The 18,555-nt window shown below is 38.1% G+C and overlaps 1 protein-coding gene across 1 annotated transcript in view; it reads left to right on the forward strand.

Annotated features, from left to right (window-relative positions):
* The window catches only part of RFX6 (regulatory factor X6), a 36,213-nt gene extending 18,593 nt beyond the window's left edge, over positions 1 to 17,620 (forward strand). The window contains exons 7-19 of the mRNA XM_037392271.1: positions 577 to 684; positions 2,486 to 2,563; positions 2,657 to 2,770; positions 4,778 to 4,827; positions 5,603 to 5,762; positions 7,198 to 7,342; positions 8,613 to 8,722; positions 10,776 to 10,893; positions 11,976 to 12,098; positions 13,459 to 13,668; positions 14,193 to 14,702; positions 15,710 to 15,928; positions 17,089 to 17,620. Of these exons, the coding sequence (XP_037248168.1) occupies positions 577 to 684; positions 2,486 to 2,563; positions 2,657 to 2,770; positions 4,778 to 4,827; positions 5,603 to 5,762; positions 7,198 to 7,342; positions 8,613 to 8,722; positions 10,776 to 10,893; positions 11,976 to 12,098; positions 13,459 to 13,668; positions 14,193 to 14,702; positions 15,710 to 15,928; positions 17,089 to 17,252 (2,109 nt within the window). The 3' untranslated portion in view covers positions 17,253 to 17,620. The remainder of the gene's footprint in view (positions 1 to 576; positions 685 to 2,485; positions 2,564 to 2,656; positions 2,771 to 4,777; positions 4,828 to 5,602; positions 5,763 to 7,197; positions 7,343 to 8,612; positions 8,723 to 10,775; positions 10,894 to 11,975; positions 12,099 to 13,458; positions 13,669 to 14,192; positions 14,703 to 15,709; positions 15,929 to 17,088) is intronic.
* Positions 17,621 to 18,555: the final 935 nt, after the last annotated feature.

Consider the following 18,555-nt stretch of genomic DNA (forward strand, 5'->3'; position numbering starts at 1 on the left):
TATATAATAAATACTTAGTTCCGAAGTGTTTGTAGATCCTACATACCGTCACATTGATAACACCATAATATATGATCAAACTTTATGATAAACTAAAATAATGGTTACCATAGTAAAACAGCAGAAATCACTATTGCCATGCTATTAGAGCAGGAGGAGACCAAGGAAGAACAATAATAATATCTCCACTGCCCTAGACCCTTGCACTGGAAAGATACATATTAAATAGAACTTAAGGTCTCCCTGAGGGCATCACAATCCATACTGTAGAGGAGAGTAGTATTCTACTTTAGTTTTTAAACATGGATTAAATTCAAAGTTTGTAGAATTCCATGAAGTAATGTGGCTCAAAGGCTGCATCACTCTGAAAACTGTATTTGGTGGAGTTTAGATCTAGGGACATACTTAATTACCTCTCTGAGCTGGAATCCAGATGTGGATAAGCATCAATATTTTGGAAGGTTTATCTGAATGTAAATATTCTGGAACATTGAGAGACTTGTGAGGTAATATACAAGTTTAGCATGAATCTGTATGAGCTATGTCAATGTTTCTGGTTTTTGCCTTCCATTTCAGGGTGGCTTCACTCGTAAATACTCTCTGAGTTCCAAAACTGGAACTCTCCTCCCAGAGTTTCCAAGTGCTCAACACCTTTTGCTTCAAGGATGTATTTCTGAAGACAAGGTAAAATGTGAGCTACTTCTCTTCTGACTTACAGATCAAAAATTACCACAGAATGTTTCTTCGTATCTTAGCCTTTGAGGTATTGACATGAAAGAGCCAGAAATGTCCATAATCAAACAGAGGTGATTGATTTATAGAGGGGGCAAACCTTTACTAACACCGATTAACTGGCTTTCCACTGGAAAGGTGGTTGAATTATTTACCTATTAACTGACCTAGTATTTTACAAACTGATGGTATGTAAGACGGGGAGAGCAAAACAAACAAACAACTGAGAGTTGTATTCATTCCAAATGCCTTTGGATTTAAGGTAAATTTTTCTCTGATTAGATCAGAACAAATAATTCACAACAAATAATTAGTTAAATTTTACTTGCTTTCATTAATTGTTTGAAAAGAGACACTGAAAATCTGAGCATATATGTATTTTTTTTTTTAATTAGTAAAATCATATTCCTCAAATCGGTGTTCAGTATTGCTCATCCTAAGGGTAACTTTTCAGTATAGAAGTATAGCTGGCATATGTTTTATGTCTTTGGCTCCTAGCCTGTGTGTTATATCTATGTTGTTTCTGGTCACATTACAGGCTACAATGTCCCTGAACTGTGCTAGAAACCTTTTGATACACATTATGGATTCTCCAGTTTAGCCTCCAGTACAGGTCATGATGCTGGCTGTCTTAACATAGGTTGCTTTAAAGCTTTTTGTTTTATAAGCCCTTCCTCTTAAGTTTGTTCTGTGAAAGTAGTGAAGTCTAGGATTCCTGTTATGAGAGGCTAACAAAAGGAGCTGTCTGTAGTTCAGAGATCCTCACCGGAAATCTTACAGTTCCTAAAGAAGGCCCAAGAACTGATGTACTCAGCAGTGTGCATCACCTGATGCTGTAGTGAATTGGCATCTCCCATATATACAGCATTCTCATAACATTTAAATCTGAAGAGCATTTCAGGTTCCTTGCAGACCTGACACAGCCATGTAAACAAACCTCAATTTTACCACTTCAACAGTGAAGTCAGCAAGGTCTGTTTTCAAAGAAATCTTTATGCTAAACATACTGAAATAATGTGGTACTAGGTTAATTCAAAATCTGATACTGGTTTGCCAGAGAAGTTCACAAGCTGTGACAAACTTTCTGTAATTCTGGACTATACGAATGATTTTGCTAGCATTTTTCTTTCCTTAAAATACTTTCTTGTTCTATAATTTGCTACAAATTTAAAATTTTATTACCATTTTTTACAAAGTCTTGTAATACTTCTGCACTGTTACTAAAATAATGGAACACTCAGAAAAATAAGCCTGATGACATGAAAGGGAGTTCTGCCTTTTAAAGTTCAGTTCATGTAAGGCAGTGATTAAACTTTGACCAAATGACTGGCAGCTATTTTCTCATTTGTCCAACTAGATGATGTTTCAGAACACTCATAGACGCCTATAGTAGCGTAATGATTAACTTGCACTACTCTTTGGGATTAATCTCAACTTCAGAAATGTGAATTTACCATCGCTGGCTGATCTAGCTATTGCCTTACTTTGACATCCACATTTTCACAGTGTATACAGATTCAGATGGTACATTTTTGACAACAGCATTGAGATTTAAAGATGTAGGTAAAAACTAGAAAGGAGTGACCTCCTCATCACTTCTGGATATACAGACAGCCCATTTGTAAATATGCATTGTAACACAGTTTATATTCTATATTTAAATACTAGCTACAGAAAGCAGAAACTTAGATCACTATAGCAGTAAAGAAGAAAACTAAGAAACTCTGTTTAATCTTTCTTTCTTCCAAAACAGGTAGATACTCTTATCATGATGTATAAAACACACTGTCAGTGTGTCCTTGACAATGCAATTAATGGGAACTTTGAAGAGGTAAGGTTGTTTAAACACACATTCTTGGTATATATGCACAGGGAGCCAAGAAAGCATTATTTATTTTCATGAATCTGGTTCCTACTCCTTTAGATTCAGCATTTCTTACTGCATTTTTGGCAAGGAATGCCTGACCATCTTCTTCCCTTGCTTGAAAATCCCATCATTGTTGACATCTTCTGTGTTTGTGACTCGATACTGTATAAGGTAAGCATTTAGCTACATATATAGTCTTAATCACGTTACAGCTTTTGCTTGTGTAAAAATAGTGTTGACATTAGAATAACAGGATGCCATGACTGCTTTCTGCCTCTTACGTATGTAAATCAGCAAGGATTCCATTAAAATCAAGAGCATAATACTGGCACATGTAAAAGCTGAACTCCAGTCTCAGCTCTGCTGCACACTTGATGTGTGACCACAGGCAGCACACTAATGGTGAAATCCTGACCTACTTGTTTGAGTGTAGCTAAAGGAAATGCTTTGCTGACAAGGCTGAGTAAGTTAAGCCTGGATGAAACTGAAACCTTGTTTTTACTTAAAAGGTTATTGCAATTTCTGCCAGCAAAGAGTGTCTGTGGCAGATGAGTGAGGTGATTCCACATGGGAATCTGCTACTTACAGGTTATGTCAGGCCATGGTTTCATGTTACAAAACTCGAACAATACTGGGTTAAGGTGTTCCTGCCTCTCCTGCCTGCTACACTTCATTTCTGTTCTTATGCTGCTCGAGGTATCAGAAAACTGCTGCACTCTGAACTGGTTTGGGTTTAAAAAAAAATCTATGGAACATTTGCAGTTCTTGTGACATACGAGTTCTTTGATTTAGTTCATAGCATGATCACACAAATAGTTGAAACAAGTGAAAACAAAGAGTATTGCAAGGTCAGGATTAAGCATAGAGTGCTGGGTAAAAAATAAAGTAATGCCACCAAAGTTTCCTGAGTTTTAATTTGGAAAATCCAATCGGATCATGAATTAATAGCTGCAAATACTTTAAGTTCCTCTGATAGAACATGGTATGTAAACAGAAAAGGATTGTCATCCTCTCTCTTAACACATTACACAACCAGGTATCGATGGGAGGAAATAACTATTGGGATAACAGTAAACACCAAGCAGTCAAAGTAGACACTTGGAGCTGTTTCAGCATGAGTGCCATATTGTCATCTATTCATCATTCTTTACTGTACAAAAACATGGGGGGAAAAATCCAGAAAAGACAAAACTACGTATTTCTTAGAAGTATATCAAGCTATAAAGTAAGAAAGACAGACGTGAAGGTGATTAGCATCAAAGATCATAATTACCACCCTGGAGATGAGCTATTAAGCTTCATTTACCTGTAAAGGTTATATTATACCTTGAGTTTATGAGGCTTTTCCTGCTTTAAACATGCTGTCTCAACAGATCCAATATTAACTTTGTTTGTAATAAATATTTAATGTGACAGAAGAGGAAATACTGCAGGAGCACTAAATTATAAATTGAATAAGAGGATTTCTCAAAATTTCATAAATTCACTGTTGTTCCTTTTCTTTGTTTCTCACTTTTTGTTGCTTATAATCATGTTAGGTACTCTTGACAGCACAGCTGGCAGAAGGGAGGAGGTATTTTGTTGTGTTATCAAACCATTTACCTTAGTAGTGGAAACAGATTTTTGGGATGTAGGCTAACAACTTTGCCCTCTGCCATAATGTTTCCCAGAAGCCTTGCCAGATGGCACATTTTTTTTGCCAAAACAGTTTCACACCATGCTTAGCTATAGGGGATTTGTCCTAAATTCTGAACACCTTCAGTGCCACATCCGATATGGCAAAAAGAAGAGTAAAGTGGCTAATAGCACCCGAGGACTTAGGAGATACTTCAGTATCTGCTTTACTGAAACTCACAGTGATGATAAAAAAGACAGAGTGTTTATGCATCTCTCTGATTTCCTTTCTGTAAGACATGAGTGATAGCACTGTCTTATTTTACTGACATGTGGGCATACATTAAGAATGGGAGCTATCTAGTGATATAAATATCTCATAAGTTCCTATCTAATAGTGATGGGAGAAATCTAGGTGTATAAATATCCAGACAATAGGTTGAATGGCTTTATTCTGTATAGATTTCCTGCCCTTATCACTTTGCAATCTAAGCAGACAAGATGAACATGAATGAATAAATGGCCAGTGGAAGCTTGATATCATTTTCTGTTACCTTTTTGAAGGTCCTTACAGATGTACTTATCCCTGCAACAATGCAAGAAATGCCAGAAAGGTAGGTATTTAATAATAATAATGCTAATTCTGATTGTTAGGCATATTTCAGGTAAACAGCATAAATTCTATATCCTAAAGGATTTTTCTCACAATGTTTATGTTCATTTTTAGAACAGTAGAGTATATATGGGAAAACACTGTCAGCTCTGAGGACAGCTATATAATAGCCTTAAAATACTACACAGTATTTCAATGTCCCATTTTACTGGCTTGTTGGATATTTTGAAATAGATTTCTTCTACACTAAAGCCCTAGAAGAGAAAAAAAGAAACAAATGTATTTGTGTTGTTTAAGGAAAAATAGTTGGTTTTCAGAATACTTTTCGGTTTTGTATCCTAGACATCACCATAATATCTAATCATTTTCTCAACAAGACATTAATAAGAGAATTATTACAAATTACCTCTGAATCCTCTCATCTTTCCTTTCCATTGAAGTGCATCTTGTTTGGGATTTTATGTCTGACTAAGGCCTTTAGCTTCAGGTATCTAACAGTTCTTGTGTTTCTTATGCTTTATTCTGAAAGCCACTGTTTTTCAATTTATTTCAATTTGCAGATGGCTTACAGTTTTTCTCAGAGGAGGTACAGATCAATATATAGACCATTTTAGCCTTTTGCTGACTGGTCATTTCCTGTTTCCTTTTGATGACACCTGAGGAATAATTCACAGATATGTCCAGGAGTGTGTTAGCTATAGATTGAAATGCAGTTATTTGAACTAATGCAAAATAATTTTTATTGATGTTTCTCTAAAACCCATTTTTTCCTATAGTTTACTGGCAGATATAAGAAATTTTGCAAAAAACTGGGAACAGTGGGTTATTTCCTCTTTGGAAAATCTGCCAGAAAACCTAACAGATAAGAAACTGCCTATTGCACGAAGATTTGTTTCCTCCCTGAAACGACAGACATCATTCCTACACCTAGCACAGGTAAACAGAATAAGACGATACATCAAAAAATTGTCAGTTATGTTCAGTGCACCTTGTTGGCTCTGAGATATAATGCATTATTTTTTCAAGGTTCAACATCAGCCACGGAAGACTTACAACTTGTAGTTTTAACTATGTTAAAGCAGCCATAAATAGATGTGACCAAAACTTCAAACTTTTGTAGGAGAAAAGAGAGAAAAGACCATGGTTGTAATAAACTACTATCATGGGAACTTTTGGCAATCCAATGATGAAGTGAAATATATCAGTATTTGTTTTAGTTCCAAATGGGAAAACATCAGATGATCCTTCATGCCTAGCAAAGTTTCTCAGTCTTGTCCATGATGTTCTTTGGAGAGCTTATTTCTTTTTGGGTTTTGACTGAAAGGGGAACATGTGAGTGACAGGTACCTGAGGGCTCCAAGGCTGTGTTGACAGGATACAGGTATCTGCAATTAGGAGGCACTTCCGTGTCATGGTTTGGTAGATTATACAAAAGGATAAAATGCCTTCTGGGGAATTTAAGTGATAACAGCTTGTGTCTTGAGATGGTAGTCCTCGTGAGTAACTGTAGATGCACCATATATTCATAATCATTTAGTTTTCTCTTTCATAAATATTAAGACAGGAGTAGCATGTGGGTGAAATCATGAAGATGATCTGATAGGAAGGCACATTAGAAAAGCAGTAGAAGTCTAATGAGTGGGAAACATTATCTCATCTGATCTATGAAAAGCCCAGCCATGATAAGAAAATTAAACAGAATGTGATTCTTCTGTGAGTTATTCAGGTGATCTTCAGGTGTAGGTCTGTGCTGGTTTTGGCTTGGGTGGGGTTAATTTTCTTCACAGTAGCTAGTATGAGGCTATGCTTTTGGATTTGTGCTGGAAACTGTTGATAATTCAGGGATGTTTTCATTATTGCTGAGCAAAAATTCATTATTTACACAGTCAAGGCCTTTTCTGCTTCTCATACCACCCTGCCAGCGAGTAGGTTGGAGGTGCACAAGAAGCTGGCAGGGGAAATAGCTGGGACAGCTGACCCCAACTGACCAAAGGCATATTCCGTACCATATGACATCATGTCCAGCAATAAAACTAGTGAGGAGGTTGGTGGGGAGGCTGTTTCTTGGGTACTGGCTGCGCGTCGGTTTGTTGGTGGTGAGCAATTGGTTTTGTTTGTATCACGTGTCTGTCCTGGGTTGTATCTTTCCCTTCATTATTTTTTCCCCTTTCCCTTACTACTACTACTACTGCTACCACTTCTTAAAAAAAAATTGTTAAACTACTTTTATCTCAACCCACGAGTTTTCTTGCTTTTCCAGTTCTCTCCCCCATCTCATGGCAGGGTGGGGAGCGAGTGAGCAGCTGTGTGGTGCTTAGTTACCAGCTGTGGTTAAAACACATTCAGTATTTTACCTTGCCTTCTCTCACAGATTGCTCGGCCAGCCCTTTTTGATCAGCACGTGGTGAATTCCATGGTGTCGGATATTGAAAAAGTTGATTTGAATAGTATTGGCTCTCAGGCACTCCTTGCAGTCTCAGGGAGCACAGACTCTGATGGGGAGGTCTACAGTGAATGTAAGTCCATGGTGATATATTTGTAACATTAAAAGTAACTCACTCTTTCGTGCCATGCCGCACCAGTCGACTTGGAGATAGACTGAGAAAAGGCACACATAGACACTGCATTCTCTAATCAGTCTCAGTGTTAACTTCCGTAGTTTAAGAAAACCAACCGGTTTCCCTAGCATGTCCTCCTACAAGAACAGAAGCTTGTGCTGGGAAGTCATCCCAGCTAAATGACTTTAAATGGTCGCTGAAAAAATCATTTACATGTCAGTTGCTAGGTGTAATAAAATCTCTTCTGAAGTTTTGTCCTAATCATATGGGAATATTGGCACCAATCAATTCTTGAAAGATGTCTCAAAAATTCTGTATCAACATGGCTTAATTTAATGGATATTTGAGCTAGTTTACTTTGCTTTTGGTATGAATATTTTTTCCCCCTGAAAGTTATCTTTAAAAAAATTCATATCTATAAAGCATAACAACTATTTTCATACACAGAATACAGTGAAATAAAGTACAGATTTTGAGGGTGTTCATTTACATATACATACCTGTTGCTGAAAAAAGAATTAGCCATTTTCTCTATTAAAAATATAATTTCTGTTATAGGAACCATTTGATCAGAGTTTGGAGAGCTGAAAGAAATAACAGTGTGTTGTCCTCTAAATATTACTACTTTTATCATGAACATTTATTCTCTGTAATGGTTCACAATCCCATTCACATTTTCATTTGAGTTGCCCATTTCCTACTCCTTGTGTAATTGTTTTTTATTTGTTCTTTGTCTTCTCTCACACTAGTTAAAAAAAGAAAATTAGAAGAGAAATAACCTGTCATTCAGGCCTTTTTTTAAAATTAGGAATTGAGGAAGTTAGCTTTACATTATATTTTGAGAAATTTGTAAAGTATAAGGGAAACCTAAGATGTTTACAAATCTGCCACATTACAGATAAAGCTTTACTACTAAACTTAGTAACAGCAAGGTTTTCAAGACTGAATCTTAAAAGGAACAGAAAATATCAGAATTGTTTTTTGCTTTTAGTTTCTTGCAAATTTTCATTGATTTACAACCTGAATCATTGTAATGATTAAGTAATTAAAACATGTATATGTGATGGATGTGTGTCTGCTTGCTCTGCTGGGGAAATGCTTTATTTCTTCACTGCTCTAATTCTTTGCTTTTCCTTTCCATGCTACAATATTGTCATATGGCTGGTGAGTGGCTTTTTCTCACATTCAGAATAGTGTGCAATGATATGTTCTCCTTTTTATATGGTAGATGACTCTATTACAGTGTTCCAAGAACTGAAGGACCTTCTAAAGAAGAATGCCACTGTGGAATCATTTATTGAATGGTTGGATACTGTGGTTGAGCAAAGGGTTATCAAGGTACCTTTCAAATGTTCTGCCTGACTCAAGATTAAATCCTACTCCCCTTACTCCTTACACAGTCCCTTACTTATGCCATCCCATTGGTTTCCCCCATGGGATTATCATCTCTGCTCCCATCTTATTGTAACAGGGGAGTTCTTAATTTGGTGTGAAAGGTTCCAGTGCCATTAGTTCTAGTTAATCATGTGGAGTGCTGTTGAGCCATCTTTTAAGTGTGACAAACTAATAAGTATCTTGATTAAAAACATTACAGTCAGTGCTGTCATAAACTGTACGTGAAAGAAACCCATCCATCTTATCTGTCTGTGTGTGCAGAATCACGGGGGTATTGTTCAGTGAGTAAGGTGAGCAAAAGTTGTTCCTTAAAGAAGCAATTCTTTCTTTCCTGCTATTTGGACGGTACTGTATGTGGTGTAAGTTAGTGTAGCGGATGGATTCAGAAGTAGCTAACCTGTAGAAGGATTTCTACAGAACAGGATGGAAGATACAGTTTTGTAGCTTTATAAGGTTCTTAATGGAGTAATTGATGGTTTTGATGGGATACACACACACACATATCACCCCACACACAGCCCCGATTTACAAGATGCTCTATGATCACAAATATTTTATATGCATGTAATTATACAGGAATGATTACACTATAGCGCAGAACAAAATAATTGAGTTCTGAGTTATAGCTCACGAGATCTTTACCCAGTTTGTGACTGTAATGAATGTAAACTAGCAGAATAAAATGTTACACATTGCTTGCTAGTAGCTGAACACTGGTCTTCTCATCCGGTCTTGTTCTATCTGGAAATGCAGTATCTTAACCGTAATTTTAGGGAGCATCTCAATATATATGGATGCAAGAGAAGGAGACAGTGCAGTTAGTTTTGACTGGCTTGCAGAAGAGTGACTCTGCCACTTACAGAATAACCATGGGCATGTCATTTTACCTTTCTTCACCCGTTTTCCCAAATATCAATGAAGATAGTGATGATTTCTTTCTTTTTAAAGCACTCAGAGTTTCCTAACATTTTCTGTCATATGTGAGCAGCACAGTGAGGAGCTTTGGATGATTCAGGGCAGCAGAACCAAACCAAGTCCTCATACACACCTAGACACAAAAGTCCCACTGAAGCTGAGAAATCACAACTTATTTTAAAGCAGAATGGTTATGGTCTGAAATCGATTCCACAGTTTCAGAAGACAATTCCTGATAAACAAGCGAGGCAGAAAAGGTGAAGCACTCCCCCATTCAGCATCTTCTATGTGATACTGTATTATTAAAGTTAACAGGTACGATTCCTAGCGTTGTTGTCCTGTAGTTAAGGGTGAGAAATACCAACAGGTCCTAATATGAGGCTAGGTCAACTAAGCTGAAGCTAATAATTTACAGAACATGTAATCCTTCTGTTGCTCTCTGCCTTCTGTTCTTGCTAAATTGTGGTTACTGTCAAACTCACACAACAGATTCTTTCTGCTTGCTGTTTGAGAAAGCAACAGGGCATACCTTACCACGCAAACAAATCACTGCCAGAGCAAAGCAGTGGTATGAAATGAGCAGCATTGAAAGCCTCAATCTTATGACAGGAAATAAACCATTTTGTAAGAGGAAGTCTGGCCAGTATTGCACAGATTACATTAAAGTACAAAGACTAATATCTTTTCCCTGTTTATGTGGAATAACAGTGCCAGAGGGTGGGTGTTTTTTTTTTCTTTCTTTCTGCTCTGTACACCTGTATATTTACAGAACAATTTGGTACCTTTAATATTAGAATATGAGGTAAATGATATCTCTTCAGGCCACAGCACAGCTGTAGCAGTAAGCAGTTTGCTTCATCTAACATGGTCAGAGCTCTACTCTGGTTGCACTGAAAAGGGTGAATGCTGCTTTTCTTCATCACTTTAGGACACACATTATGATGACAGTTTGAATCAGGCAGCACCCTGCCTGAGTCAAGGACTCCTTGAACTCTCAAGCATATTCATATCTCCTTTCTTCTCTTCTGTGTGCAGAAAGCAAGTTAACATACTTATTAAGTATTTTACTATTCTCTTTCAGGCAAGCAAGCAAAATGGGAGGTCATTAAAGAAAAGAGCTCAAGACTTCCTGCTCAAATGGAGTTTTTTTGGTGCTCGAGTGATGCATAACCTAACTCTAAACAACGCATCAAGTTTTGGTACCTGGGCTTTCTTAACACACTCATATTTTGTACATCTGTGCTAGCACTTACCAGCTTTCCACCATTTCCTGAGCAGAGGAACCTGTCCTATTTTAAAGATTCTTTGATCAAAGCCACAAATGCTGTGTAACGTGTTTCTCAAATTAACATTCACAGTAAATGCTAGCAACATTTTGTTGGTGACCTGTATCCCAATGTTCATTTTTTGAAGGTATTTTACTTTTTAATTTCTGTTTGACGTTGCTTTGCCATTTAAGAGCTAGAAGGTCTGTTTGGTTTGATATGACAATGGAATTGTAACTGCATATCTCATTATAGGAGAGAGAAGATTTAAATGATTAGTTTTACATGTGTATCAGTTTGGTAAAAAATTACTGTTGTATGGAAGTTCTTATGCATGGTATGTTTTCATAAAATAAAAGGAATTTAGGAGGTCACCATTAATTTAATTCTGGGATCAGCAGACAGTCAGTTCAAGTGTGTTTATGGCTTTTAAAAATTAAGGTTCATATGTCCATCTTCAGAATGTTTACATTCTCAGGAAGAACCTTTTATAAAATAGAAGCTGGTACACAAAGTGAAACTCACTTTAAATCTAGTGTATAATTTCCTAAGTTTAGTCATAGGTACATTGTTACTTAAAAATCAGAGGGTATTTGAAACGGCTGTAAGGAGACACATGTGTTTAATGTGATATATCCTTGAAATAAGGTCAAAGACTTCACCAGTTATTGTCTGGTTATTTAGCACAAGGCAAACAGAAGTAGAGCAGAGGCATTCTGGCAGACTTCGGCCTTATCTAGCTCCACTATGTGCCCTCTTCAAGTATAAAGCATGTCTCACTTTCATCAGTATTTTTCTTTGATGTAATTAGTGGTCAAATAGCCTACAGGACAGTAAACAATTGAGCTAGGTGGGCCAGTGCAAAGAGAGATTAGAGCTAGAAGTCAGGCACTATTCCATGTTGGTCTTGCCAGGTCATTTAAAGTCCACAATTATTTGTTTGTTTCACTGCTTCTTGTAGAGTGGTGAGAGATGGTCACAAAGATAACTCAGCTACTCTCTCTCTCCTCCGAAAGGTTCTTTTCATTTGATCCGCATGCTACTAGATGAGTACATCCTGCTCGCCATGGAGACACAGTTCAACAATGACAAAGAACAAGAACTCCAGAATCTACTGGACAAATACATGAAGAATTTAGGTAACTAGAGCTTGGTTGTTTTGAATGTGCTCATGTGTTTTTAGAAATTGACATACTGGTTTAACTTTAAACAGAAGCAGGTTTACTGTCTTCTCTTGAAAATGTAGTTATATGCAACATTGTCAAACTCATCTGCAAAGCTTGTGACCATTCACTCAGCAATTCATTCCCACCTTCCTGCCATAGTTCACTTAATAATATTTTGTGGGAATGTGAACACTGAAATGATCTTGGATGCAACAGACACTTGTAGGTACATCAGAAGGGCCACAAGCTGAAGTATGAAAAGAGGTATAGGTAGCAGAAAGGGCAGGAATTCCTAGTCCAGTTTTTCTGCCAAAGAATAAATAAGTAATTACACCTTTCTTTCTTTTTAAAGCACCCTGAGTTTCCTAACATTCATAACTAGGAATGCATTAAATGTTTCCAAAATGCAAATATCCCTGCAAGGTTGGAACACAAGTTTGGAGCCCTGTTTAGCATCTGGCTGAAGTATTACTATGTGGAAGAGAAACAAAATGAATTTAAAACAGTATCCTTAACATTTTCCATCTACTAGGCTTCTTCAAGGTTAGACAGTTTGAAGTTATATGCTGCAGGTCCTTTGCTATAAAATGAATGAAGATTGATTTGGATCAAATTCTGGTCCAAATTAATCCCTAAAAATCCTGTGAAACTTGACTGGGTGCTGCTGAATTATTTTTTATTAATACTAGCACCAGCAGTCAATCCGGAACTTTTGGTTGTTGTTACTTTAAGTCTACAGTTTGCTGCAAGAAACTTCCATAGAATTTGTCTGACAGTAGATGCTGCCCTTTCTAATTCAGCCTTCAGGAAAAAAACTTGTCCTATGTAGCAGTTGCCTTATCCTTGGATACTTAGGTGAAGTCGTGGTTTCTGCTGAAGAATAGCAAAACTTCCACTGACTTTATGAATAGTCTGCAGAAAACTGAAGAACTACTGAGAATAACAAATGTTTTTCTCTAGATATCAGTATGAAAACAGAATTCAAACTTTCTAAAATTCCCGTTGTTAATTCTTCTTTGCTGACATCTACTTCAAGGGAATAAATCTGGTTCATACCTTCACCACGGTGGCTTTAGTAAGGAGCCGGTACTCTGTGATGTAGATCTGTGGTCAGAGAATGTGATACAAACAGTTCCACTGGGAAGATCAAGACTAAAGCAGTATTTGTATTCATTTGCTACATGCAAAATATGGAGGCTTCCCTGGGTTTTAAAATAAGCAACCAAAGAGACAAACAAATTGGGCAGCTCATATGCTGTCTGTATGCTAGTGGTGGATTTCTGTGCAATCAGCATACATAACAGCCACCAAGAGTTTTCACTTACTCTTCCAGATGCAAGCAAAGCCACCTTTACTGCATCACCAAGCTCTTGCTTCCTAGCAAATCGTAACAAAGCTGCTCCTCTGCCCAGTGACACTTCAGTCAAAAATGAGTGTCTAGCAGAGCAAACCTATGTGTCTGTGTCAGCTAGCCAGTCCAGCGGCGTGCCTTCTGGTCTGAACCCCTTCACCACAGAAGACAATGAGAATACGCAGCTGACAGGTATGTATCAGTTCTAGTTTCTCCTTCTCCGATTTGCTTGTTAGTCTTTCAGTCCACAGTAACACGTTGCTGTAGGAGAAATGACCATATGCATTTATAAAAACCTCTAGTAAATAAGGTTTCTCGAGCTCACCCTCTGTGCTGATTTACAGAAGGCAGCAATTGTAGAGCCCTGTCAGTAGTAGGTTCTATTGGAACAACGGTAAAACTATCCTGTACCTTTTGGCTTGGTGGCGATCTTGTAAGGTGAGAATGATCAGTAACAACTGGAGCACACCCGGCTGGTAACTGCTGGAATTTCCCAGTGAATGAGGCAGCCTTCAAGCTAGAAAATAGAAGTGGGAAGCTTCATAGCCTGAAGCCATGCATTAAAGAACATGTGTTGTATAGGTGGGAGCCCTCCTTTGTAAAGGTTTGAAATGGTAATGCACACTTCACTAAAGGGTTAGTGTCTTAACAGATCTGCTATATTCAGCAGTACTGCAGTATGAACAGTAATCACGGCTAATGCTTATTTATTCCAGGTCAGATGGAGCTGTCTCAAAGCACTGGTCACCTGATGACTCCACCCATTTCACCAGCCATGGTCAGCCGGGGAAGTGTTATCAACCAGGGGCCAATGGCTGTAAGACCTCCAAGTGTAGGTCCAGTGTTATCGACACATTCACAGTGCTCTTCCTACTCAGAACCTCTTTATCAGACTTTGTCACAAACTAATCAGAATTACTATGGAAACAATTCCAATTACCAGGCTATGTTCAGAACTCAGGCTCATTCCACTTCAGGTGTTTACCACCACAGAGCAGAGCACAGTCGATTCAATGCTTTGAGTGAACAGCAATTCTCCAGAGACTACTTCAGCAACAGTTGTGCTGTGTCACCGTACAATGCAAGATCCCCTTCCAGTTATGGTCCCTCACCCATGTCTCAGGACGCACACAATATGCAGTTTTTGAATACTGGGAGTTTCAATTTCTTGAGCAACTCGGTGTCTGCGTGCCCAGGAGCAGCATATCCCACTAATGCTTCCAACGGTATTAATATATATGTTCTTTCCCCCTTCTATTTCTCTTTCCTTGCTGGAGTAAAACACTTTTTCTTTGAATTTTTTTTTTTTCTATGGAAGATATTTTTCAGCTCTTATTTATACCTTCCTGTTTTCCACTTCTCTGATGACATACAGAGATTGTAAAGCAGCTTAACAAGCTACTTAAGGATTTATTTTCCTCTGGTGAATCCTCAGTTGACCTCAAAAGCATCTGCTGCACCTATGCTAATCTTCCTTTGGCACCGTCATCATGTCTTGCACAAAGGAAGCAGAACCAGGATGATCCTGTGATTTAGCAATCTCTTGAAAAGCCCCCAAAATATCTACTATTAAACAGAGCAGGCATAATGTAGCTTACCTCTAGGATCAGCATAATGGACCATTCTAGTCACAGGATCAGGATGGTGAAATGAAGTATAAAACTGTGTATTAGCATTAGTTTGAGACTTTGGCCCTGCTATTTCTTATACTTCAAGCATAAAGTTATTGCCACAATCTGCTTCAGAGATACGGTCAGCAAAAAACACCTCCTTCTTCTGGAGGAAAGAAATTGTAGAAATGTTGCTTTTATATGGATTTGTATGTGCGGTAAGTATGTATTACCATGCAGATTTGCTTTCCATGTATACTTTCCCTGATTGTGAATTTCAGAAGGGAGAACTGAACTGTGGCCAAGAGTCCCCACGGTATCTTTTATGGCCTCGGATTGCAGACTGCTGTTTGATTCTGAACTTAGAATGGAAGGGCAGTTCTGTACTGAAGGCACGACTGAACTCTTAGGATCTTTATACTGCCTTGTTACTGCCCCTCTTTTGGGTCAGTCACTGCATTACTACTAATGTTACTAGGCTGTACGTGTACATAAATAACCTTAGTCTCAAGGGACTCAGCCAGTAACAATTATCTTTTGTCTCAGGTTGTCCCAGGCTCCTACCTTACTCTTTCTCTTCAACAGCAATTTCATTCTGCTTTTTTCCAATCTTCCGTCAATAGGATATTATGGAAACAATATAAGTTATCCAGAATCTCACAGACTTGGAACAATGGTGGATCAACATGTTTCTGTAATCAGCAGCGTAAGCAGCATTCGGTCATTGCCATCATACAATGATATACATGATCCACTGAACATCCTGGATGACAGCGGAAGAAAACAAACAGGCTCATACTACACAGACTCCTCACCTTCAATTGTCTGTCGGACTCCTATGCGTAAGTATAGCCAACGACTGAGGAAGAGCTGTAAACTTTTTAGTATTCTAACAAGTGCTGAGTACTAAACTGTAGTTCACATATATAGTGTATGAGATGCAATATAGAGATAAAATAGCTTGGTACCTAGGATGTATCATAAGATGTGTTTTCCTTAACATTGCAGGACAGTGGGTTTAATAACTCTTTGCTCCCGTAAGGAGGACTATGGTCCATTGTCCATGAGGAGTGGACTGGCCTGAATTGCAGAAAAATCTTGTGTCAGGAAACACTTTCTAACTATTAAGTGAGCTAATAATAGACTGGGCTCTTCTAAGGGCTCTTAAGGATCCTCGCTGTCAAACAGATCGAATGAACCCTGGGTCAGGGATGTCCAGATGTATACTTCTTGTGATATAGTCCCTTCCTGTCCTATGCTTCAACAACTGTGTGTATTAGGCAGAGCTCCCACTGACAGTGAATTTTAGGTGAAGTTACCTAACCCCAAAGGATCTGTTTTGGTATATGCATTAAACAAATGGTAGCTGAGTTTGATCTCACATTCCAAAAAGGGTTGCATGGAATATATAAACTAGGGCACCATTTATCTCTCCAAAAGATCACCTCTTCCTACTACCTACCTGTTAACCTTGCACAGAAGATCAGACATTACTTGCCTCATTAAGGCTCTGCAAGAATTCAGTGCTCAGTCCTTTAAAAGATGCTAAAGAGGGGGAAGAAAATCCAGCACCACCACTCAGACTGTGCCCATCAGGTATCTTCTGTATTCTGTGTTGATGTGTGCCAGGTGGTGGCAGCGGTACCACCAGTGAATACGGACCTGAATGGTGCAAGACGTGGAAAGATGAGCATAGCACACAAATAGCTTTGCACAATTTTCGTAGATGTATCATATGCAAGCTGTAAACTTCAGGCTTATAGCTGGATTTTTAGCAGAGTTCACTTATACGTGGGTAGACCTATTCTCTGATGGCATGAGGAGCCACTGATGAAAAGTTACAGAAGTATGGGTAAATTGAGTGAAGTATGGAAGCGCTGACATTCCTGTCCTTTGGATGGTGTGCCTGGCACATAAGGGTTTCCATCAGATGAAATTGGATTGGTTTTTTTGTTAAATTTGATTGAAAACTTGGAATGATGGTAACCTTTTTCTTCCACAGCTTCAAACATACAAACCACATCATCTCAGTGTATGTATGGAACATCTGGTCAGTTCCCTTCTCAGGAAAACTTGGAGTCCCATGGCCCACCAAGCAGAGATATGGTGTCATCTTTACCACCAATCAACACTGTCTTCATGGGAGCCGCTGCTGGAGGAACCTAACTGGGAGAGAGTTAAACTTAAGTCAAAGTCTTAAGTTTACTTTCCAAATCCAGACATTAAGGCTATGATGACAATCCCCTTCAAGTTGGTGGAACAGAAAAGTATTACATACAGCCATTTTAGAGATATTAGCAGCTCTCCACACAAAAAATTAGCTATATTTGCATTGGGTCCTGCTTGTGAATTACTCAGGATTGTTCTGACCATGACAACTTTTCAGTCAGTAAATCAGGGTAACCAGAAAGAGCCAGTGACTCTTGCAAGCAAGACTGAAGTTGTAAAGAAATTATTACATCTATTTCTAATTTATTAAAAATCCTATTTTAATCTTTCACTTACATCTTTTTTGTATAAAAGTGTTTATTTAATGCCTGTGTTGCTCATTATTTATTAGGACCACAAAGTAACTGTTTACTTTCTTTGATTTGACGTATTGTCAAATGTATGTATCCTACCTCCTATGGAAATGTTTACAAGGTCAGTTTTTACTGTTTTAAATGAAACTAAGCCAAATTCTCAAGTTTTTTACTCTTGTGCTCTGGAAACTCAATTTCTAATGTTTAGTGCCTACTTGTGTAAGTGAAAGTCCTCAGGAAATAAATGAAACATATTGTGGGGATTTTTTTTTTCTTTTAACATAAACCACTTTCTCTTAAAACCAACAAAACATGCAAATACCGTAAGCTGTCTAATTGCAGTAGCCTGCTTCTGTAGCTGGACAGCTGAAACAAATGAAAGTATGCCACAAAATGTCATAGGATTTCAAAATTACTTGTGGTATGAGCCCAAAATTTCTACTGGTCGAAATCCACAAAAAGGTGTCCATCAACATTCATGGATTTAGAGCAACTGTGTATTGTGAGACCAAAAGTAGTAAAGGTGATTAAAAAATATTGCAACCCTTCAGATCAGCTATTTACTGAAAAAGTATTTTAAAAGTGCCATGAGAGGTTGTGGAGTCTCCTTCTCTGGAGACATTCAAAACCCACCTGGATGTGATTCTGTGCAGCCTGCTTTTGGTGAATCTGCTTTAGCAGGGGGGGTTGGATGAGATGATCTCCAGAGGTCCCTTCCAACCCTGACCACTCTCTGATTCTGTGAGCCTGATTTTCTGCATAGAAAAATAAATGTTTCTGGAAAAGCCAGGTGGAGAATACTCACTAATGGTATTAAAGAGGACAGAGCAGAGAACACGCTTACAAAACAAGATTCTTGCTACACATTCATGAAATAACAGGTGTTATTTTATAATTGGATTGTCCCATTGTCAGATTTGGATTTGGATTTGGATTTGAATCCAGTC

Source organism: Falco rusticolus, chromosome 6 (genome assembly GCF_015220075.1).
Source record: "Falco rusticolus isolate bFalRus1 chromosome 6, bFalRus1.pri, whole genome shotgun sequence".
Taxonomy (NCBI): Eukaryota; Metazoa; Chordata; class Aves; order Falconiformes; family Falconidae; genus Falco; species Falco rusticolus.